Here is a 25053-nt window from a genome sequence, read left to right on the forward strand (position 1 = left end):
CCTGGGCTCAAGTGATCCTCCTACCTCAGCCTCCAGAATTGCCGGGACTACAGGCACACACTACCACAACTGACTAATGTTTTTAACTTTTTTTTTTTTTTTTTTTTTTGTAGAGACGTGGTTTTGCCATGTTGCCCAGGCTGGTCTCAAACTCCTGAGGTCAAGTGATCTACCTGTCTCAGCCTCCCGAAGTGCTGAGGTTACAAGCATGAGCTAACACGCCAGGCCTCTTTCCTTCCTAACAGCCAAACAAATACTACTGAGGTAGGAAACCTGTAGGACTTATTTGCCGGTCCCGACAGAACGAAATGAAAAAACCAACAGACGGCATCAAAAGTGTCCTCTCATTGCCCTTGCTGTTCATTGGCATAAGACACTCCCATCAGTGCCATGACAGTTTACAAAGACCATGGCAGCACCCGCAAGTTACTACCCCCTTTCCAGAGATTTCTGAATAATGCACTCCTTAATTTGCATGCAATTAAAGGGGGGTATACATATGGCTAGCCAACACCATGCACTGCTACTCTTGAGCGTACTGTGTTGTAGTGTTGTTCATGCCTCCTATTTTACTCTAATTTCCTATCTAAATGTTCTATCAATTACTGAGAAAATTGTCCTGAAGTCCCCAACTACTACACTTCTCCCTCCAGTTCTATTAGTTTCTATTTCTTGTTATCTTGAGGCTCTGTTAAGTGGATCACATTTCAAATTACTGCATATTCATTTGATGAACTGACCTTTTTATTGCCATGAAATGTCACTCTTTCTTCCATCTTTGCCCTGAAATCTACTTTGTTTTGCTGCTGTTGTTGTTGTTGTTGTTGTTTTGACACAGAGTCTCTTTCTAGCTCACTGCAACCTTCGCCTCCAGGTTCAAGCGATTCTCCTGCCTCAGCCTCCCGAGTAGCTGGGATTACAGGCACTCGCCATCACGCCCGACTAATTTTTGTATTTTTAGTCGAGACAGGGTTTCGTCATATTGGCCAGGCTGGTCTTGAACTCCTGACCTTGTGATCCACCTGCCTTGACCTCCCAAAGTGCTGGGATTGCAGGCATGAGCCACCATGCCCAGCCGCCCTGAAGTCTACTTTGATAAGAATACAGTCACTCTGACTTAAAATTCTTAATTTTTAAATTTTTTTCATTTTTATTTTTAGAGATGTGGTATTACTCTGTTGCCCTGGCTGAACTGCAGTGGTGCAATCATAGCTCACTGCAGCCTCAAACTTCAAGGCTGAAATGATCTTCCCGCCTCCGTCTCTCTCACAGCCTCCGTCTCTCTCACAGTCTCAGTCTCTCTCACAGCGGGGACTATAGGCACACGCCACTACGCCCAGCTAATATTTTTGTTTTTCTTTTAGAGATGGGGGTTCTCATTATGTCGCCCTGACTGGTTTCAAACTTCTGGGTTCAAGTGATCCTCCTGCCTCAGCCTCTTGAGTTGCTAGGATCAGGCATGAGCCAGCTTTCCTAGGGTAAGTATTTGTATAGTAGTGTTTTACTCTAGTCTTTTACTTTCAACCCATCCAGGTCTTCGTGTTTAAGATGGATGTTGATTTTTTCCTTTTATCTAGCCTGACAATCTCTGACTTGTAATTGGAATGTTTCAATCTGCCCTAATAGTATAATCACTGGCCACATGTGGTCACTTAGCCTTAAGTTAACTCAAATCTTAAAAATTTAAAATTCAGTTCCCAAAAAGCTCATTAGTTAATGTATGACAGCAGTCCCTAACCTTTTTGGTTTTGTGGAAGACAATTTTTCTAAGGACAAGGGTCAGAGGGGAGAAGGGGAAGGTGTAGGGATGAAACTGTTCCAAGTCAGATCATCAGGCATTAGATTCTCATAAGCAGCACGCAATCTAGCTCCCTCACATGGGCAGTTCACAAAGGGGTTCACGCTCCTGTGAGAATCTAATACCACCCCAGATCTGACAGGAAGTGGAGCTCAGGCAGCAACGCTCGCTCACTTGCTGCTCACCTGCTGAGAGTCGCAGTTCCTAACAGGCCACAGACCAGTACCGGTCTCAGTCTGGGAACTGGGGACCCCTGATGTATGGCCATTGGCTAGTGTTGAACGTGCAGACGTTCAGAAACAGAAATTACCATGAAGCAGAGTTTTCACTTAGACCATTTGTATTTAGTACCATCATAATCAGTAGGGTTGAATTTAATTGGGCCATCTTGCTATTTGTTCTATCTGTTCCACATGTTTTTTGTTCACTTTTTCTTGTCTTTTGTTAGACTGAAAACATTTTATCATTAAATTGGCTTATTAACAATACCTCTTTGTACTTTTTTTTTTTAAAGGCTTTTCTAGGGATATGGTTTTCAACAGGGAGCTATTTTGTCCCCCTAGGGACATTTAGCAAAGTCTGGAGACATTTTGTTGCAACTCAGGGGGGTGGGTCCTACTGGCATCCAGTGAGCAGAAGCCAGAGATGCTAAGCTTCCCATAATGCGCAGGACAGCTCCTCACAGCAAAGAATTATCCAGGCCAAGATGCTGATAGTACCAAGGTTGAGAAACCCTGCTCTGGGGCTTACTAAATACTCCCTAACTAATCACTGTCTTCTTTCAAATACTATCATATCACTTCATGTAATGTTAGAATCTTAACCACATTCTACTTTCTTCCTATCTTGTGATTACTGTCACATACTAGTAGCTGTGATATTGAGCACCTACCTAGTCTACCTCTCTGGTTTCAGTTTTCTTCATAAGAAAATTGGGAATATCTACCTCATTGACATTCTGTAAGAATTAAAATAAGGAGAGTGGAAAGCACAGTACCTACACTAGAGGTGCTAACTTAACAGTAAGATATTATCCTATTAATACAGAAAATTTTGAAATGAAGGAACAGAAGGACACACCCGAAGAGAAACCTAGGTGACCTACATTCACACCTGGTTTAACTTTTGTTATAAATGCCTCTCCTATAGCTCTCTACCTACAAAAGTGACAATGAGACTGCGCCCTACTGGACTGGCTGGCAAAGTTTGACTCAGAAGAGAAATTCAAGAATCTTTCGAGCTCTGATATATAATCCCTTTTATTTACCTACATTTAATTGAAGACATCTGTAAGTGGTGCCACACAAAATGTAATTCAGACTTAGAAATGTCAATAAAAATGTCTGTTAAGGCCAGGGTCCGGTGTAAGCCTAGCAGGGGAGTACATATCAGCAGCTACAGAGCCACCCGAAATTAGGGATCTAATGGAAATATGTTGCCTGACTTGACGAGGTGATAAAAGCTCTTTTCCCATAAAGCTTAATGAGCTCTATTAGTCTTCAGCTTACAGGAATGTAAAAGGGTCAGCCCCACAGAGGGAAGTTACTGACTTTCCACATATGGTCCATTCAAATGACAACATATCAAATTACTGATGTAATTACTATAACCTGACAATTTCATTAGATTCATGTGGCAGTTAACTGTTTAGGACTTACAACAAAGGGACATGGTTCACTCATAGTAGTCGTTGTGGAGAAAGTGAAGTTTAAAGTCAGCTTTGTTTTCAACTGCAACTCTCATGTATTTTACTATCTCTGCCAGAATAATTTGACTTCTATTCAAAATTAAAGAAGGTGCTGGGTATAGACCATATTTGTAATTTTCCTTCTCCAGCTAAGTCATAAGCTTAATGGCAAAATTAAACATTCAGAGACTCCCAACACTCTCCTGCCTTGCCTTTGCTTTGGCTCTCAGGCGCTATGTGGTGGCAAAGGAACAGCAGCCCCCGGCTTAGTGCTGCTAGTGAAGACTTAAGGGTAGCTGCCACTAACTTAAGCCCTCAAGTGGCCCCTGTGGAACTGCAAACTAGAAAAATACCAACAGAAAGCCTGCAAAATATTTCCCATCAAGAAAGGAGACTTATATTGGTCATCTTTAATTTTGATTTTTCTTCCTCTCCAATGTCATAAACCCAGTAATAAAAAAGATAATTAACCAAGGTAAATACCACTCCAGATCATTAAGTGATGAAAGCAGACAGAAACTATCATTAAACTCTGGATACTTTCCCTTCTACTTTTCACCAAAGATTGAAGCTTCCACACATATATTCCCAATACTTAACAAGAGTAGTAATATGTAATTTAAAAGTATATATTTGTGGCCGGGCACAGTGGCTCACACCTGTAATCCTAGTACTTTGGGAGGACGAGGCGGGTGGATCACTTGAGGTCAGGAGTTCAAGACCAGCCTGGCCAATATGGTGAAACCCGTCTCTACTAAAAATACAAAAACTAGCCGGGCATGGTGGCAGGCGCCTGTAATCCCAGCTACTTGGGGGGCTCAGGCAGAAGAATTGCTTCAGATGGAAGGCAGAGACTGCAAAGTGCTGAGATTGTGCCATTGCACTCCGGCCTGGGTGACAGAGCGAGACTCTGTATCAAAAAATATATATATACACATATATATATGTGTGTGTATACTCTATATACTCTAGTTGCAGCTAGTGTACTCTAGGTACACTCCAAGACCTATCTATAACTGAGAGCATCCAAAGATTACAAAGGACAAAGCTCTCAATCTTAAGTAGCTACAATCTAACTGGGAAGACAGACTGTTAGCCATACTAAAATGCAAATACTGAAACTTGTCTACTTTTAGCAGAGTCTTGCCAAATTATGGATGAAAGACTGCTACTCTCAGTCTCAGCCCCACAAAATTCATTCATTCATTTGTTCATTCACTCATTCAACAAATATTTATTGACTCAGTGCCTACTATGTTCTAGTTATACTAAGAATGAAAACAAGAAAACAAGAAAAACAGGGTCCTCTCTCAATGAGCTTACATTTGAGAGATGTCAACTGTTAAGATTTACTGAGAAGTATCTTTGCCATTGGTGAGTAACAGCCTTAAATTGCTACTTGCCCCAGTAAAGTGGACATCAAGCTCAAGCCTCCTTAGTGGTCCCTGTATAGGAAAGCCAACCCAGCCTAATTGCCTTCTGCTAAAAACCCTTATTCCTGTTCATTCCTCTAAGCTTTTGCTAAAATGAGAGTACAGCATTACACATTATCAACATTATCTCATCTAAGCTCCTGCCAGCCCCTTTTTTCCAAGGTTAGATGCTGTTTCCACATCAAATCGAAGAGACTCCCCTGATGTACATCTATCAAACACTGACTACAAGCAGCATTACCAAAAAGCTACCAGTGCACCTCTACCTACTGTGGGCCCTTTACTGGAAAAGTAAAGGATAAAACAGCACTTTGTAGTTGTGAACATTTTGTGCATCTCCTTTCTACTTTTCTGTGCACTTAAATTGTTTTAAAGTGAGATCTGCATGTATAATTTTGCACCACACTTTTACCTCTCAATATACCAAATGTATTTTATATGTGTTATTCATCAATATATACTCATGAACACATATTCACAATCTCCATTTTAATGGTTGTAGGGTGGTCTATCATATGGTTGTGTCATAATTTATTTGACCTGTTCCTGTTGTACATTTAGATTGTTTACAGTTTTTTACCGTTATAAATAATGCTGTCATAAACATTTTAATGCAAGTTTTGTCCCCATCTTTGATGAACTCTCTGACAGTGATTCTTGGAATACAATTACTCAACCACAGGTATGGATGTATATAAAGCTTTTAGTGTATGTGACCAAACTGCTTCCTAGAAAGGATGAAGTTCATAAACATCCCATCTCATTATATCTTGTCAAGCATTCACTTAAAAAATAAGATATCTTGATAGGTTAAAAAAAAAATTGTAGATCACTGTCATTTTAAACTGCATTTCTTTTATTATTAATAGGATTAAACATTTAACACACATTTATTACCATTTGTATTTTATCTTATCAATTACCTGATAAAAATCCAACCAAATTTTATGAAAAAGAAATTCATATTGCTTCTAAAAGATCATTACATTAAGTATAACCCTTTCATCATACTTTACCCAAGTTACCTTTTAGCTACATTTGTTTTCATGTACAAAATTATGAGTCTTTACATAATCAAATTAATTTTTTCACTCTGTTTTTTGATACTTTCCATTGCTTTTGAAGTGAGAAAGTGCTTCCATAACTATAGAGCAGGCTATAAAACTTATATTGTTTTCAACTTTTTATGGTTTGGTTTTCACTTTACACCTAACCCTTAATTAAAATTCTATCTGCCAGACACTGTACTCAGTGTTTGCCACAGATCATCTCATTTAATTTTAATATCCCTGTAAGTACTATTATCTCCGTTCTTAGATCAGGAAAAAGGGCTCAGGAGTCAATGACTTGCCCGTGGGCTACTCAGGCCTCTCTCATTTCAAAGCCTAGGCTCTTTCCACTATACCATTCTGCTTCCCCGTTGATCCTGGATACTTAGACAATGTGACCAAGTCTGGATGGGACTACCCCCACTGGTCTGGTCCCTTTCTCCTGGTGACCACTCAGCTGGCTACCACACGTTTTTAATGTGCCACTGTGGGCCACACCACATTATCAGCAGTAATAGTCTCAATAATCAAATAAAATGTTATAAAAGCAGAAATGGTCTCAGAAAGGACACGGTATTGAGGCTCAACCCTGAAGAGGAATATGATTTGAACAAGTTGGGAATGGGAAAAGCATAAAATGAAATAAACAATAGGCACAAAGGGAAGGACAAGTGCAAGGCAAGGAACAGAGTCTCATCGCGTGGAGCTGAAGCCTAAGAGGAGAACACAAAACAGTGCCATGATGTAACTAGCATAGTTTATAACTGCTCCCATTTCCATCACCTCATCTGAGAGGTAGGAATTATTATTTGCATTTAAAAGATAAGAAAAATGAGGCTCAGGGCAGTTGTGATTTACCCAATGTCATATGGTTAGTAAGTGAAGGCAAGCTCTTACCCACTTTTGGTTCTAAGTCCTACTACCTCTTCACATAACTCTGCTTCCACCCTTTCTCTACTTTCTTTTCCAAGTCTCAATGATCATCTACAAGTTGTTCTGCAACTGCAGCTCATAACGATATCTAGTTCTCTAAATATCTAATAGTTTTTCTTTATCTCACAATTTTATCACTGGATTCTCAGTTTTACATTGAAAACCATGATGAGGATTAAATGAAAAAGTGAATGAAGAACCCAGAATATTGCCTTGTTATAATAGCAGCTCAATAACTTTGCTCTTCTCTTGTCAATTCATGGATTTTAAACTGCTCTCTCTAACTGAAACTTCCTTGAAGACAGCCTTTGCCTCTGATTTTTCCAGCTTTCTTTCAATACCATGGCAATTTATAGAACATAAGGCTGCTGTTAAACAAACAGGAGTAATGACGATACAACAAGGCTCTTTAAAATAAAGGACTGATTTCTCTCTACTTATTGAGAAAGAAAATATACTTAAAAAGAGGCAATAACCTGTCATGAAGGTGAATTGCTACTGATAGAACTTCTAGAAACTTTTATCCAAAAAAAAAAAAAAAAAGCCTGCAGTAACTCACTCCATTACTGTTATTGAAGAATATATGTGTCACACCAAAATGAGCACTCCTAAATTATCAAATAAATGCCTAATGAAAGATGTCAATAATGGTGTTCAATTACCAATTCTAATATTAAGGTCAGTGAGTAACTTACCTCCAAGGGTGAACTGCAAAGGAATCTTGTGAACTGCAGAGTCAAATTTGAACAGAATCCGTTTCATCCAGTAAATAAACAGCAAAAACAAACACAGAGAAAAAGAAAAAATTATTATACAATTTTCCAGTAAATCCACTTAAAGTGAACCCAAAGATTATAGAAAATTCATGCGTCCATAAAATTCATCCAGAGAATAGAAAGGTTCAACCTAGTCCATAGGAGGCACCTAACTACTTGAATTCCTTTCAATAAACATTCTTAAAACTCTGTATAAAAGCACATAAAGCACAACAAATCAGTCCTAAAATAGTTTGCTTAAATTTTATCTCACAACTCCTACATAATAAAAACACCTTTTAAGGAAAAAAATCAGCAATCTTCCTGACCCTAAATTTGACAGACAAAGTTCAGTAAATGCCAAGAGAAGAAGATACAAACCAATGAGGAGACCAAGAAAAGCAGAGAGGAAAGACCAAGAGAGAGGTCAGGTGAGTGAGAATGGGAAGGTGAGGTTTTAGCTCCACAATCTGGCATCTCATCTGTGGTCTTTACCCTGTTCTGATCTTTCTCTTTTCTCAGTCCCATATCCCCTTCCTTCCTTCCTCCCTCCCTCCCTCCCTCCCTCCCTCCCTCCCTCTCTCCCTCCCTCCCTTCCTTCCTTCCTTCCTTCCTTCCTCCCTCCTCTCTCCGTTTCTCCCTTCTCTCTCACCTTTCTCTTTCTTTTTATGACACACATAGAGGAATATAGAATATCACCTGAAACTAAATGCTATATGATCAGCATTTAAATAAACAGATTATAGAGGGGGACAGAAACAAATGACGAAGCAAACTGTAGGATACCTCTGAAATGAGGACTGTCACATAACTTCATGCATACACATGATGGTAATTCATAATGTTTTCAGAGATGTTATTTACAGATTCAACATTTCAAATCCTTTGAGATTTACTGTAATAACACCCAAATAATACACACTCTTGATCTTTCTAAATGCAAATTAACTACAATAAAACACAATGACAGGCCTGTTTCCAAGCACTCATGAACTTCCTCTCCACAACAAAGCTAGTACTCACAGGGAATACAAATAACTTGTATTCTCTTTTAGAGTTACACATTGAAATATTTATCAATGAAATTATAAGATATCTGGGATTCCCTTCATGATCATTGGAGAAGTAGGGAGAAAAGTAAAATGTAGTAGTATAAAATAAAAAGACTAGCTGGGTGGGGTGGCCCATGCCTGTAATCCCAGCACTTTGGGAGGCCAAGGTGGGTGGATCACCCGAGAGAGGACAGGAGTTCGACACGAGCCTGGCCAACATGGTGAAACCCTGTCTCTGCTAAAAATACAAAAATTAGCTGTGTGTAGTAGCAGGCGCCTGTAATTCCAGCTACTTGGGAGGCTGAGGCAGGAGAATTGCTGGTACCTGGTAGGTGGAGGTTGCAGTGAGCCAAGATCGCGCCACTGAACTCCAGCCTGGGCAACAAGGGCGAGACTCTGTCCCAAAAATAAAAATAAAACAGACTAGACATGATATCAATGAGTGAGGACAAGAGATTAGGGTTCATCACCTGATTCTATCTACTTTGTAAATGTTTAAGGTTTTCTATAATTAGTTTTAAAAAGATATCACATACTCCCACCAAAAACACTAAATATATTCTTAGAATATCACTAATGCATACCAAAGCCATTCAATTAAGTAGTATCATTTAGGCCCTAGTTGACAGTATATCAAAATGTAAACACTTCAGTAGGAAGCAAAAAAAAAAAAAGGAAAGAAAAGGAAAAAAATGCAAACAGTAAGAATTTTTTCTTAATTTATATATCAATATGCAGTTTGATTACATTAACTCTTAAGATAACTTTCTGAAAGTGCAAAGTATACCAAAATTTTAAGATTTCTTAATGCTGACATGAAGCAAATAATTTTATTGAAATTTAAAATGCAAGTTTTATGGCCTTGGATTCTTTCATTGTAGCCCAACCTGAGGCAATCTCTACCCTTCCTCCCAAGACTAAAAAGTGCCAGTTCAAAGCCTAGCCAGTTTTAACAGTGGAGAAAAATGAGGCATGGTAAATTTTGATTTTAAAATCAGAAATTTGATACCAAAAGGTTCTACACTTTTCCCCAAAAGTGAATGTTAATATTATCACAGACTTTTGAATTTATAAGCAAGTCATGTTCAGTAGTAATTGATGCATTAATTAGGATGGAAGTTACTTTAAATAACAATGAAGACAAGAATATAAATGCTGTCTATAAAAACTAATACCTCCTTGAAGTTCCAACAGTTTATACACATTTTTGGCATGTGTATATGTCCAACATTTGTGTCACAGCTTTTTCAAAACAGACCTAAAAAATTCTCACCCTGCTTGAAGCCGCCAAAATGTGAAGTACATAAGTAAAAGTTTTCAATCCTAAAGCAGTAAAAACAGAATAACAAATCACAAGACACACATTGACACTCCTATTCCCACAACATGAAAAAGATTTCAAAAAATGCCATCTCTCATTAGTGCATCAGTAAAACCCATTGTTTTTTCACTTCAGTTAATTACTTGGTAAATTCTTTCATAATGAAACTGTACATATTATATTCAGTAGAAATGGTAATACTTTGAAAAAACAATTATAAAAAATGAGACTGCAAAATACATTTTCTATATACACTGCAATTGAAAGTAGAACTAGATTCCTTAACAATCACTATCATGATGTCTGATCAGTATTAAAAAGGACTGTGGCTCAATTTTGCTATGAACCTAAAACTACTAAAAAGTAAAGTCTATTAAAAAAAAAAAAAAGACTATGGCCGCACACAGATGGTAGCACACATTAATATCATTTGTCTGATATGACTATATTAATAGGACTACTTAATAATAAATAATGGGTAAAGTTAGTAGTTAAGAGAAAGATCCTTTTCAAAATACTTGGGCGTAATAAATAAAAAATATAATATGTTTTACAAAATATCTGATTCTGCAGATGGGCATACAATTTTATCATTCTAATAACAATCAGAGGTTAACATAGCCATATTCTTTATCTCCCTATGTACCCACTTTTAAAGATTACTTTTAGGAAGTCTCTTGATTTAACATAGCTGAATAAAGGAATAACTTGCATATTTGGCTTTTTAAACTTAACCGCTAAGATTCCTGTTTGTAACAATATTAGTAACACTATCAATTTGATTCACTTGATAAAATTTATAAAAATTCTAAATTCCAATTATTCTGTCAGGTCTTGAAGTTTTAAAAAAATGTAAGAATTATGGTCTATATTTAGAATCCAGGCATAAAAGGCATCAGTACCATTTTTGAAATCCTTTAGGCCTCTAAAAAGAAAAAGGATACACACAGACAGCGCTCACACTCCACAGCTTCTTACTGACCTTGCTTTTCTTGAAGTATTCTCACTTACCAAGCCTGGTACCATTGTTCCAGTCATCATCTGTAGCCTGACTCATAACATAATCCTTTCTCATTCCCTCCAAAGAAGCACTTAATGCTTACCGAAATTTTCTAAACCATTTTCCAAGTGCACAAAATTGTAGTTAGACCTCCTATTAGTTACAATCAGTAAGTTCTTTTTCTAAGTACAGGGGTGGTGGGAATAAGGACCAAAGAAAACACATTGCTAATTTTGTCAAAAGATCCTAGCAATTTGGATGTAATGACTTCCTTTTTGGTGAGTTAAAAAAAAAAAAAAAAGGTCCTAGAAAAATAGTAATTATTTTCTCTTTATAATATAAACTATTCAACAGATAATTCAAGACACTTTGTTCCTGAAATGCCTTATCTGTTTAATAAGTAACCGTGGTTAAATTCCTATCTTTTAAAGAAAAAGGAGACACTCAACGCCAAAAGGCAAATTTTACAAAGATAAATCACATTTTTTTTCCTAACCCAAGGAACATCAGTGAGGTGTGTCTCTATTTGCCAAAGTAAAATTCCAAATCTTATAACTAGTCATATCAATTATCCAAAATGTCCTCACACTAACAATATACACTTCCGGTTGTATTTCCTGGGCCTTTCACTTATTGTACTCTACTTCCACCTACTGTCCTATAATTTATCAGGGGACAGGGCTGATTATTTTAAGTTATAATCTAATAAAACCTTTATTTAAAAATTTTGCAATTATCAATCTAAATTACACCTCAATGTAAAATACTAAATTCTTCTATCAGGAATTTGGAAGCCTTAACTCAGTTATGACTCTAAATTATGTCAACGTAAATAACATTTTAGACTCCCTTCCCATCCCTGTTCAATTTCTGGCACATATTTACACTATAAATAACTGGTAGTTCTAAGGCAGTGCAAAACTAGGTTTTATATCAAGAATGTCTCTGATAAATCTGTAACGCTAAGAAATTAATTTGACTACACAAAAGAAAAAAGTTTTGTTTCACATTTCATTGCAGACAAATAAAACCTTCAAAGCAGCCGAAAGACACAGCTAGCGCCCATTTAAAAAGTCATCGAAAGAATGAGAATTAAATCTGTATTTAACAAGGAGTAGAAACTAAGGTTTGAGAAGATCTTATTTAACCTATTAGTGGGGAGTAAAAAGGGCAGATTCAGGTAATTCCCTAAATTCATTTTTTATAGCTATTCTCTGTCCCAATTGTAAGCAATGTACCTGAAAGGGCTGTTTGTGCTACCTCTTCTGATTACACTTGGCACCTTAGACATTAAGCTTCAAAACATCTTAAAAGATGACAACAAGGCCAGGCACGGTGGCTCACACCTGTAATCTCAGCACTTCAGGAGGCCAAGGCGGGCGGCATGAGGTCAGGAGATGAAGACCACCTTGGCTAACACAGTGAAACCCCATCTCTACTAAAAAATACACAAAATTAGCCAGGCGTGGTGGTGGGTGCCTGTAGTCCCAGCTACTCGGGAGGCTGAGGCAGGAGAATGGAGTGAACCCAGGAGGTGGAGCTTGCAGTGAGTCAAGATCGAGCCACTGCACTCCAGTGTGGGCAACAGAGCGAGACCCCATCTCCAAAAAAAAAAAAAGACAACAAAAATATTATTTACACTCTAACATAGTTAAACCTTTGTCTTCTGAAGCATTACATCTCCTTTTTTGCCCGAGAATTAGAATCTTACTAGGTCTACCCACTTGAGTTATTTAGGCCTTGGGGTTGGGGTTTGTTTTTTGTTGTTGCTGTTTTTGAGATGAAGTCTCATTCTTGTCCCCCTGGCTGAAGTGCAATGGCGCGACCTCGGCTCGCTGCAACCTCCACCTCTCAGGTTCAAGCGATTCTCCTGCCTCAGCCTCCCGAGTAGCTGGGATCACAGGCGCCCGCCACCATGCCCGGCTAATTTTTGTATTTTTAGTAGAGACGGGGTTTCACCATGTTGACCAGGCTGATCACGAACTCCTGACCTCAGGTGATCCGCCCACCTCAGCCTCCCAAAGTGCTGGGATTACAGGCGTGAGCCACCGTGCCCAGCCGGGCCTTGGTTTTTGATGTGTAAAAGGATTTCAGCCAACCCACCTTCCCCAGATGGTATCCTGTGGCATGGCAGGCTCCTAAGACACTCTCTAAAAAACGATTCCATGGCCACGTAAGTTTGGGAAATGCTCTTACTATACAGTGGCCTCACCTCCCCTTCCTCCTTACTTTAGTGAATTGGAGGCTACACTGATATATTAAAGGCTCTGCACATTCCTGTATTTATAAAACAAAAAACTCTTCTACTTCAGCCTCAGTCAAGTGCTTCCCAAAGTTACATGCCTAGAGATTTTTGTTTTTAATTTCATATAATATCTATTAACATTCCACAGAATCCATTTTCCACAAAGCTCATTTTAGGCAACACTGGTCCCTACCAGCTCTAACTTGTTTTCCTCAATCTGTACTTACTAGAATTGCTCACTGAAAACACTCAGTGTGGCGCTCTCAAAAATGGCAGAAAATCCAATACTATCAATGAATTATTCACCCTCTTTTTCCCCCGTTTAAGAGTTCTGGTCCCTACCCAATAATATTCCTGGTGATATTATGGGCAAATGCTCAAAGCAATGCCACAGACGTACTATAATAAAATGCCTCTTGAAAATTCTAGTATCTGCCCAGAATCATAAAAGCCCATAAAACACTAATATACTGAGCTAGTTATAAATGTTTTGCTCTAAATGTTGATTTCAAAGTTTGCTAAAACATATCCTAATTAATGAGCTACTTTAATAAATATCCTTTTACTATTTTTTTGCAGCTTTCTCCCTAATTTCTAACAGCAACAGGGATTTGGGTTGTAGTTAGGTTATTCACTAATATCTACCTCTTATATCCACTATAATCATCATCATATATTTTATAAATAGTAGAAATGGTGGCTCTATACTTATTAACATCAATGATATCCATATAAACTTGTTAAAATATCATTTATTTACTACCTTCAAGCCTAGTTTGTTTCTAAAATTAAACTGTTAAGTTTGCAATATGAATCTATAAAATCCAGATAACAGCATAACAATTCTATATCTTAAAGAGCTATAGTCAAAAAGAACGGAATCTTTAAAAATTGTGTTGCTTTTCAACATTATCAGCAGCAAACAAAATCACCATAACAGAGTTCATACAAAAACACAAAGAAGAACAGGTTCTTGGCAAAGTCATCAAACAGAACATCCACCAACGAAAGACTCCGGTGCTGGTGGCATTCTGTGCTGATTTCAGAATCCTTTGCTCCTCTAACAGGAAGATAATTTGCCATAGGACCCTAATGACCTAAGGCCTGTGTGTTAATTGCATTAAATAAATACCAGCACCAAATACTAAAACATCTCATAAGAAGTATGGAAATAATTTTACAAGTATGTTTAAGAGAAAAAACACCTTCTTGTTTTTGAAAGTAAACACTGAGGCCGAAATTTTATACAAGAGCAATCTTTAAATCAGTTGCTGACATTCTTGATCTGCAAGCTGAGTGTTTAGAAATGTCCCAAAACTCAAAGGTTTTCAATATTAGATTCTTCCAAAATAATATTTTCCTAGGTATGGAGTATAGTTATTTCCAGGTTGGGAAAAGATATTTAGAAAAAAAAAATATATATATATATCTCTCTCTCTCTCTCTCAAAAGACTCATATCAGAGAATATAGAGAACTCTCTCAGTCAATAAGGAAAAAACACAAGAACCTAACTTTAAAAAGGTAGGGGGCAAACTCTTAAAGACTTAACAAGACGGAACATATTCAAATGGCCAATAAATACATAAAAAGTTCCCTATTTAGACATCAGCAAATAGCAAATTAAAACCCCAATACAAACACTACCATCCACCCACCAGAAAGGCTAAAACTAAAGCATCAGACAACGCCGTATATTGATGAGGATGTGGGACAACAAGCATGTTTATATGGTACAAGCACTCTGGAAAACTGGCCACATTTCTATAAATGCTGAAGATGTTTACCCTATGGCTGAGCAGTGTAACTCCCAGGTATATATCTAAGACAAATTAGTGTTATGTCCATCAGAAGATACGTACAAGAATGTTCACAGCAACTTTATTCATAACAGGCAAAAGCTGTCAACAACACATATGCCCAGCAATAATAGATTAATAAATAGTGCTGTATCCACACAATGCAATACTACATAGCACTGAAAGAAAACTGCTGCTATATGCCACATGGATTTCACACAGAATGTTAAGTAAGACAGGAGAGTGTATGCTGTATGATAAATTTATATGAAGCTAAAGGACAGGCAGAATTAATCTACAGTGATAGAAGGGTAGTTAACCTCTGGGTAGGAAAATACTGACTGGGAAGGGCCATGAGGGAGCCTTCTAGCATGCTGAAAATGTTCTCTCTTAATCTGAGCAGTGACTATAAGAGCATATACATAAGTAAAAATTTGGCCAGGCGCGTTGGCTCATACCTGCAATCCCAGCACTTTGGGAGGCCAAGGCAGGCAGACTGCTTGAGGCCAGGAGTTCGAGACCAGCCTGGTCAACACGGCAAAATCCTGTCTCCACTAAAAATACAAAAATTAGCCGGGCATGGTAGTACACGCCTGGAATCCCAGCTTCCTGGGAGGCTGAAGTACGAGAACTGCCTGAACTCAGGAGGCAGAGGTTGCAGTGAGCTGAGATTGCGCCACTGTGCTCCAGCCTGGGCGACAGAGCAAGACTGTGCCTCAAAAGAAAAAAAAAAAAAATCAACAAGCTATACACCTAAGATTTACGCACTTTACTACACTATAAACTTAAAAATTAATTTTAAAAAAGAATATAAAAAGAAGAAAAAACTGTATAGTTCCACCTGGGGATTTTTCCTAAAATCAGTGAAAGCACACAATTTGACAGCTAAGATATATCTTAGCAATTATCTAGTCCACCTCTTTTACATACTGAGATCCAAAATTGTTACATTACCATCAGAACCTCAAAACCTTTCCCAGTCTATGGTTCCCCTTCATTATACCAAGGACTTAACAATACCATTAATCAGAACTCAACAAGAAAGCAATAAAATCCAGAGATACCAACAAGAAGAGTCTCAGCTTAACTAAAATAACACTAAAATAAGGTGACAAATAGTTGTTTAGGTAACAAGAAAAGAGTAAGTGTACAACAAAATACACAATTTTATGATACTGAAAAATTCAGCTAACAAACGGCAAAAAGCATAGGTAGGGATTTTTTTAAAAAAAACTTTCACAAGCAACAGAAATCATCAAGAAGACAGATGCCACCATGACTTGTATTCCTGCCTCGTCAGGGTCCCGGATGTTTTTTGAAAACATCAGGTACTCTCCCATCTACCTAAAATGTACTTCCCTCAGCCATGCACAAAGTGCATGCTCTCTATAGAGGTGTCTGTCGAAGAGCTTCCCTTACCTGAGCCTCTTCCTGATATCCTTATCTATTCTCATCTTCCACCACACTGTCCCTCACTCTATCCCTTCACATATCTAGCACACATTACTCTGGCACTATATTGCATACTTATTATTTATCTTCCTCTCTAGCACATAGTCTCCCTGAGGGCAAGAACTTTATCTTGTTCCCTATGCTACATCTTCAGTCCAAAATAATGCCTGGCACAAAGTAGAGACTCAAATATTTGCTACTTAGTTGTCTACATGCATTCAATTACTTGTGAATTCAATGAATAAATGCATCCATTCATTTGTGAATGGGAGTAATTCATCAATGAGTAAATGAATATTCATAATCGTTTCTGTCTCCCATGTCTCTTCACAGCCCCTGGATACGCTATAGAATTAAGTCATCTGGTCATGGAGAGATTCCATAAACAGAGAGAAGTAGTCACCATAAGGAAGACCCAGTGATGCTGAAGTAAAAACCTGTCCCCTTCTTGTCAGACCTTCTTGGGAACATCCATGTCCTCCAAGCACTAGCTTCCTGCAGAAAAACTTCCAGCACATACTATTTGTAAGGAGCAAGGAATACATACCAAGAAATATGGAGAACAAAACTAGGTAGGTATCACTGAAACTACACTAAGCTAGGCAAAATCATTCAAATTAACCTTCAAAAATTGGGTGTCTTCCAAAAATCCAAATAACATAAATTAGGGATAAATAGATAATACCACAAATCCAAGAAATCAAAATTAGCAGGAAACCACAATAAAGACAATATTTGTTTTTAATGCCATCTGGTCAAAGTAATAAAAATGGAATGTGGTATTAGCTATTTGATTATTAAGAATGACTATATTAACATAAACATATTGATAATGGTTACACGTACTGCTTGCATAACCTACCAGACCAATTGATTTAAAGCAAGTTTGAATATGCCCACATCTTGTCAGGTACATGTATTTCTAATAATTTTTAACATTTTAACATCAATGCAATGCTATGAAAAGACACTTATAGGCTGGGCGTGGTGGCTCACGCCTGTAATCCCAGTACTTTGGGAGGCCGAGGCGGGCGGATCACAAGATCAGGAGATCGAGACCATCCTGGTTAACACGGTGAAACTCCGTCTCTACTAAAAATACAAAAAAATTAGCTGGGCGTTGTGGCAGGTGCCTGTAGTCCCAGCTGCTGGGGAGGCTGAGGCAGGAGAATGGCGTGAACTGAGGAGGCGGAGTTTGCAGTGAGCCAAGATCGCGCCACTGCACTCCAATCTGGGCAATAGAGGGAGACCTTGCCTCAAAAAAAAGACAAGACAGGACACTTATTATTTTAAATTTTATTTGTTGGCTAAAATGTACAAGAACCAAACATGTCTTATTCATCTATGCATCCCTAGTATCTAGCACAGTGAATGGAACATGTCCCAAATTAAATGATTATATGACTGCTTGAATAGAAGAATCGCATTCTTCCACACTCCAGGAAAAAGTAATATGAAAGCCATTATAAATTTTTGAGCTATTTCTGGAAAAAATGTCACATAAAAGCCAACAAACACATATATATAAAATATATATATAAAAATATTTACAGACCTATACAAATATATTCCCTATTTTTACATATTCTTAAGGCAGAATTATACTCTGGATAAATAACTATATGTAATGTATGTTTTACTTTTATGTTTAACTACTACTGACTAGATGAAAATCAACTGCTTTTTAATCATACAGGCAGTTACCTAAAATTATTTGGCATATAAAATGAATGACCACAGTGAAAATACAAACTTTCCTTGTTTAGACTAGCCATCAAAAGGTACTATTGTTCACTTGTCAAGTGATTACCAGAAGGTCATAAAACTTGATGCTCTTCAGTTTTAATGGGAAAAACAGACCTAAAATACAAAAGCGAAAGACAAATGGCACTCACAGCAAAGTTGTTCCTATCACATGAGCTTTGCACTCACTAAAATGTGCTTAACTCGTACGTAAATTGCTCAACACTCTCACTCAGGAAATTAAAAGCATCTTTTACTTATTATAGTAGAACAACTGTCAAAAGCTTATGACATCATTTGAATTTTCCTTTTTGCTTCATGTCACAAGTTTCAAGAACACTATTTTCTTCCCAAGTAGCTTTCAATTTGGCAACAACTGAATTCTCTCTCCAGCTGTTTTTTAAAAGTAGTCAACTCAGCTGCTCATTCATTCAAAACATGTTCACTGGGCTTCTACTCCATTCCAGACACTCTGCTGGGCATTGTGTATTTCTTCAGACTCTTGCATATAGTATTTTTATACGTCAGTGTAACAAGCACAAAGTAATGCTATGGATTACAGTACCCCAATATAGCTAATTTATCAAAACAAGAGATCTGCTCCTGTATGAACAAGAAGCTCTACCACCAGAATAAAAAAACAGGACACCTATAGTTCTTTTGTCTCCAGTTCTAGGTAAAGCAATTAAGAAATACACATATATTAATAGAAACTAGGCACCAAAGCGTGACTGTAGTCCCAGCTACTCGGGAAGCTGAGGCAGGAGAATCACTTGAGCCCAGGGATTCAAGGATATAGTGCACAGTGATCATAACACTTACAAATAACCAACTGCACTTCAGCCTGGGCAACATAGTGAGATCCTGTCTCTTAAAAAAAAAAAAAAAAAAGGAAAGAAAATCATAAATAAATCTTTTCCCAAATGATATCTTTTACAGGTTTTATGTGGTATAATAGATGAATCAACATATTAAAAATTCTTTACAGGTTTGTTTTGTTTTGTTTTGTTTTGTTTTTTAAGGAGTCTCACTCTGTCGCCCAGGCTGGAGTGCAATGGAGCAATCTCGGCTCACTGCAACCTCCACCTCCTAGGTTCAAGCAATTCTCCTGCCTCAGCCTCCTGAGTAGCTGGGACAACAGGCACATGTCACCACGCCCAGCTAATTTCTTTTGTACTTTAGTAGAAACGGGGTTTCACCACGTTGCCCAGGATGGTTTCAAACTCCTGAGCTCAGGCAATCTGCCCACCTCGGCCTCCCAAAGAGCTAGGATTATAGGCGTGAGCCACCACGCCTGGCCTACAGGTTTTATGTGGTTTAAAAGGATAAATTAAAATATTAAAAATTCTCAAAGATTAAAATTATATGTTGATAAATCAAACTGAGTGGTTTTGAATATTACTTTTTTCTTTGACTAGACTGATTTTAATATTAAAATTTAAAATATATGTCCTTTTAATTCAGACAAGTATTTGAATTAAAAAGAAAAAACAACCAAGAAAAATATAATTTCATGTGCAAATGCTGACTGGGTAACCAGAAGGATCACTTACTTACCCTTGACCTCAGTATCTCTGATAGTTCCTAATAACATCATCCAGACCTAGTAACAAAAGTTCAGTCGATGATTATTTGGCCAAGCACCTTTACAAGTATAACCTTATGTAATTATCACAACAAACTGTGTTGTAGGTCCTTCCCATGTTTACAAATGAGGAACCTGAAGTGAAGAGAGCTGAGCAATTGGGAACTTGCTGAAAGCCACACAGGTAGTAAGTAGAGGAGACAAGAGTTAAGGCAGAAATGACTAGTTAGAGTTCACATTTTCACCCTGGATGCTACTCAGCCTTCATGTCAACAATATCCTGACCCAAAATTATGGAACTGTGAACATAGCAAGCACTGTTTGGTAGTACTGATATCACCTTCACACCGTTCAATCCAAACAGTCTATCACTGGGCACATTTGTTCTCAGGCAGGAGGTTAATCAAGAACCAGCATCCATTTCATGCCAAGCATTCCATTTGACAGCTAACGTCCCATTTCACGGGCTTAATCCTCAACTTTCAGAAAACATTGTAAGTATGTTCAAATTAATTGTAATAATTATTGTTATATAAAGCTAAACCTTAAGCAGAGGTCAATTATCAAGCTACTCCAGAACTTCGGACATTCAAATCAAAGACAAAACCCCAGAAAAAAACAATAAAGGTGAAAATGAGGCCTCAAAAAAGGCACTTCCTAATGTTTATATTCCCAACTTACAGAAGAGTCCCACAAGCTCCTTTTCCCACTTTCCTCTTGACTGTAACTTTACTAACAATAAACTTGGTGATCTAGTTTCCAAGCCAATAAGCAATACTTTCAACCCTCCTTTATACCTGCTCTATTTTTCCCATAACACCCCCTGCTAACCTACTATATAATTTACTGATGTATTATGCTTATTGTTTAATAACTATCTCTGACCATTTTCCCCCAACCAAACCCCAGAATGCAAGCTCCATGAGAGCAAGAGATCTTTATCTGACTTACTCACTGATTAAATAGTTACCAAATGCCTCCACAGTACGTGACACACAGCAGGTGCTCAATATTTTAACGACCATATTAAGAAACTACAAATTAGAAAGGGAAGAAATGCTAATACTAGACAAACTAACACAAGAATTGTCAGCAAGAAAGAGAAAGGATAAAGGGGACAACAGAGTAACTTTAGAGAGAAAAGCAGTGGCCCATGGCACGCGGAAATACAACAAGAGCAGAAGAATATTCCTAGGAAAATACGAGAGCCATTATCAACAGGCAAGTCCCGCTCAGCATTCTGTTTGAGAAGGTGAGGAAGAACACAATACATTTTGGGAACATTGTCATTTTAAATGATTAGAGTACATAATATCTCAGCAATAAAAATGCTTCCAATGCCTGGAAAACTTGCTTACAATGAACAATTCACTCACTGATGTCAGTCACTCCATATTTTAACTGAGGCCCACTTTAACTTTTTCCAATGGCAACATCACGTCTAGTATAAAAAGCACTGCAGACTGGGGCGTGGTGGTTCACGACTGTAATCCCAGCACTTTGGGAGGCCAAGGCGGGTAGATCACTTGACGTCAGGAGTTGGAGACCAGCCTGGCCAACATGGTTTTACCCCATCTCTACTAAAACTACAAAAATTAGCTGGGCGGGGCCAGGTGAGGTGGCTCACGCCTGTAATTCCAGCACTTTGGGAGGCCAAGGCGGGTGGATCACAAGGTCAGGAGATCAAGACCATCCTGTGAATGGTGAAACCCTGTCTCTACTAAAAATATAAAAAATTAGCCGGGTGTGGTGGCGGATGCCTATAGTCCCAGCTACTCGGGAGGCTGAGGCAGAAGAATGGTACAAACCCAGAGGCAGAGCTTGCAGTGAGCCCAGATTGCGCCACTGTACTCCAGCCTGGGCGACAGAGTGAGACTCCGTGTCAAAAAAAAAAAAAATTAGCCGGCAATAGTGACAAACACCTGTAATCCCAGCTACTGGGGAGTCTGAGGCAGAAGAATTGCTTGAGCCTGGGAGGCAAAGGTTGCAGTGAACCAACAGGGCACAACTGCACTCCAGTCTGAGTGACAGAGTGAGACCGCATCTCAAAAACAAACAAAAAAAACCCAAAGCATTGCAATTTCAGGACATTGCTCTGCCACTAACTACTCATGCTACCTTAGGCTAATTAATTAATTCTTTAAATATGAGACATTCATCTATATAATCCTAAAATCCTTTCACCTCCAATGTTGTATGATGGTATGATTTTGTGATCTGAGACAAGTTTTAGGAAGTTACTGACCAAAAGGAACTTTGAGTTAAATGCTGGCTTGGCACAGTAGCTCATACGTGTAACCTCAGCACTTTGGGAGGATCATTTGAGGCCAGGAGTTCAAGACCAGGCTGGGCAACATAGCAAGGCAAAGCCTCCTCTCAAAAAAAAAAGGGCCAGGTGTGGTGGCGTATGCCTGTAGTGCCAGCTACTCAGGGGACCAAGGCAGGAGAGACTGCTTGAACCCTGGAGTTGAAGGCTGCAGTGAGCTATGATGACGACACTGCACTCCAGCCTGGGTGACAAAGCAAGAGCCTGTGTCAAACAATGAAAAGGAGGGAGGAAGGGAAAAGAGGGGAGTGGAAGGGAGAGAAGAAAGAGAAGGAAAGAAAGATGAATATTTCCAGTGCTAGTTTTAACTCCATCCCTTTGGATCTCCCCAAAAAGGAACATGCTTGGGATATAACAGTGTCTCTCTCCAATAGTAAATGATTGAAAAGCTTTGGTCATTTAACTACTATTAGTAACAAATGTCTTGTCACAGACCTTGGGACAGACTACGATGCACAAGTGTGCCCTGACTTAGGAGCTGCTTAAAGAAACTGGCTTCCTTGATTGAATTATACAAATAATTGCCTAAGCTCTCTACTTTATTCAAGTAAGTTAGCCTGGCTTTAAAAAATAAGCTTCAGGCCAGGCACGGTGGCTCATGCCTGTAATCCCAGCACTTTGGGAGGCCGAGGCAGGTGGATCACCTGAGATTCGGAGTTTAAGACTAGCCTGGCCAACATGGTGAAACCCTGCCTCTACTAAAAATACAATATCAGCCAGGTGTGGTGGTGCACGCCTGTAATCCCAGTTACTCGGGAGTCTGAGGCACGAGAATTGCTTGAGCCTGGGAGGCAGAGGTTGCCGTGAGCCCACAAGGCGCCACAACATTCCAGCGTGGGCAACAGAGTGAGACTCCGTCTCAAAAAAAAAAAAAAAAGAGGCCGGGTGCGGTGGCTCACGCCTGTAATCCCAGCACTTTGGGAGGCTGAGGCAGGCGGATCACGAGGTCAGATCAAGACCATCCTGGCTAACATGGTGAAACCCTGTCTCTACTAAAAAATACAAAAAATTAGCCCGGCGTGGTGGTGGGCACCTGTAATCGCAGCTACTCAGGAGGCTGAGACAGGAAAATGGCATGAACGCAGGAGGAGGAGCTTGCAGTGAGCCAAGATCACACCACTGAACTCCAGCCTGGGCGACAAGAGTGAGATTCTGTCTCAAAAAAAAAAAAAAAAAAAAAAATTGCCTAAAGCATTTCAAAACGTGGCCAGGCGCAGGGGCTCACACCTGGAATCCCAGCATTTTGGAAGGCCGAGGCAGGCAGATGGATCACCTGAGGCCAGAGTTCCTGACCAAGTTGGCCGACATGGTGAAACCCTGTCCCTACTAAAAATACAAAAATTAGCCGGGCGCGGAGTCACGCGCCTGGGGTCCCAGCTCCTTGGGAGGCTGAGGCATGAGAATCCCTTGAACCTGGGAGGTGGTTGTCGCAGCGAACTGAGATTGCACCACTGAACTTCAGCCTCGGCAACAGAGGGAAAGACTGTCTCTAAATAAATAAATAAATATTAAAACGTTTCAAAATGTTCGGATCTTACTATCATTCTAATTCTGTTAATTATATGCCAGAGTTAAATATTTATAAAATACAGGTTCAATATCCCTAATCCAAAAATCTGAAATCTAAAAGCTCCAATGGGCATTTCCTTTGATTGTCATGTTGGCACTCAACAAGTTTCCAATCTTGGAGCATTTTTGGATTTCAGATTTTCACATAAGCTATACTCAACCTCTAGCACCAGCAGGTTCTCAGGTGGCACTGCTTTGCTCAACATCATTTCGTTATAACTTCAACGAGTTTGAGGCCAGCTCGGGCAACATAGCAAGATCCTGCTTCTACAAAAAATAAAAAACAAGAAACAAAAATACATTGATGATTTAAAAAAAAAAAAAAATACCCACCTCCTGGCCAGGGCTACTGTCTGTATGGAGCTTGCAATTCCCCCCACGTCTGCGTGGGTTTGCTCTGGGTCTTCCAGTTTCCTCCCACATCTCACAGGTGTGCACACTAGGTTCACTGGCATGTCTACACGGTCCCAGTGTTAGTGTGCTTGAATATGCCCTGTGGTGGAACAGACTCCTATTCAGGGTGAGTGTCCAATCTGCGCCCTGAGTTCCAGAATAGGCTGCAGCTCCCTGCCACCTGAACTGAAATCATTGGGTAATTATCTTATGTTTATTAACCTTTCTTAAATGTATGTATAGCTCACATTTATTTCAATGTTTAATATTAGAAGGGCTTTGGTTTTTATTTAGAAGTCTGGTGATGTTTTGTGACCAGAAATATGCTGTAGGAACTTAACTCCTGTTTACATCAATTGGTCTAGGCTAACACTGGTCTCCTTGTATGTCATTTCACCTATGACCACAGTTTCCAAAAACTATTAATGACATTAAGTGAGAACTTACTGTGTATGCCTATATATGATTGTCTGGTCTTTGCATAATTGGAGAATGTCAATTCTCTAACACACTGAAAAATTTTCTAAATATAAGTTATTACTTTCATATACAAAAATGTAAACCATTAAGAGGGAAAAAATAAAGATGAAAACTTCTCAAGATTAAAGTCCAGAAAATATTTAAATCCTTTAACAAGCAAAGAATCACTTGTAATTATCCTTTAATGCCTCAATGAAAATTACAATAAATGACAGAAAAAGAAGCCTTTATTCAAACTTCTGGGGCTGTGAACACACAACATGCACGGAGAGCTGAGCCGGGAGGAAAGAGCAAAGGGTTCTCGATCTACACCACCACCTGGTGGCAGAGTGAGACAGTGGCACAGGTTCCACAGTCTCCTTTCAAGTCTCCATGGGGTCAGAATGGACTCATCACGACCTTTCCTTCCCACACTCATCGTCTAAACAAGTGAAT

At 38.8% G+C, this 25053-nt stretch overlaps 1 protein-coding gene across 10 annotated transcripts in view; it reads right to left on the minus strand.

Annotated features, from left to right (window-relative positions):
• ATE1 (arginyltransferase 1) overlaps positions 1 to 25053 on the minus strand; it is a 184738-nt gene that overhangs the window by 117506 nt on the left and 42179 nt on the right. For all 10 annotated transcript variants that reach the window (XM_073019407.1, XM_038009629.2, XM_038009627.2 and 7 more), the window contains one exon: positions 7596 to 7628. In XM_073019407.1, the coding sequence (XP_072875508.1) occupies positions 7596 to 7628 (33 nt within the window). The remainder of the gene's footprint in view (positions 1 to 7595; positions 7629 to 25053) is intronic.

This window comes from Chlorocebus sabaeus, chromosome 9, assembly GCF_047675955.1.
Source record: "Chlorocebus sabaeus isolate Y175 chromosome 9, mChlSab1.0.hap1, whole genome shotgun sequence".
Lineage (NCBI taxonomy): Eukaryota > Metazoa > Chordata > Mammalia > Primates > Cercopithecidae > Chlorocebus > Chlorocebus sabaeus.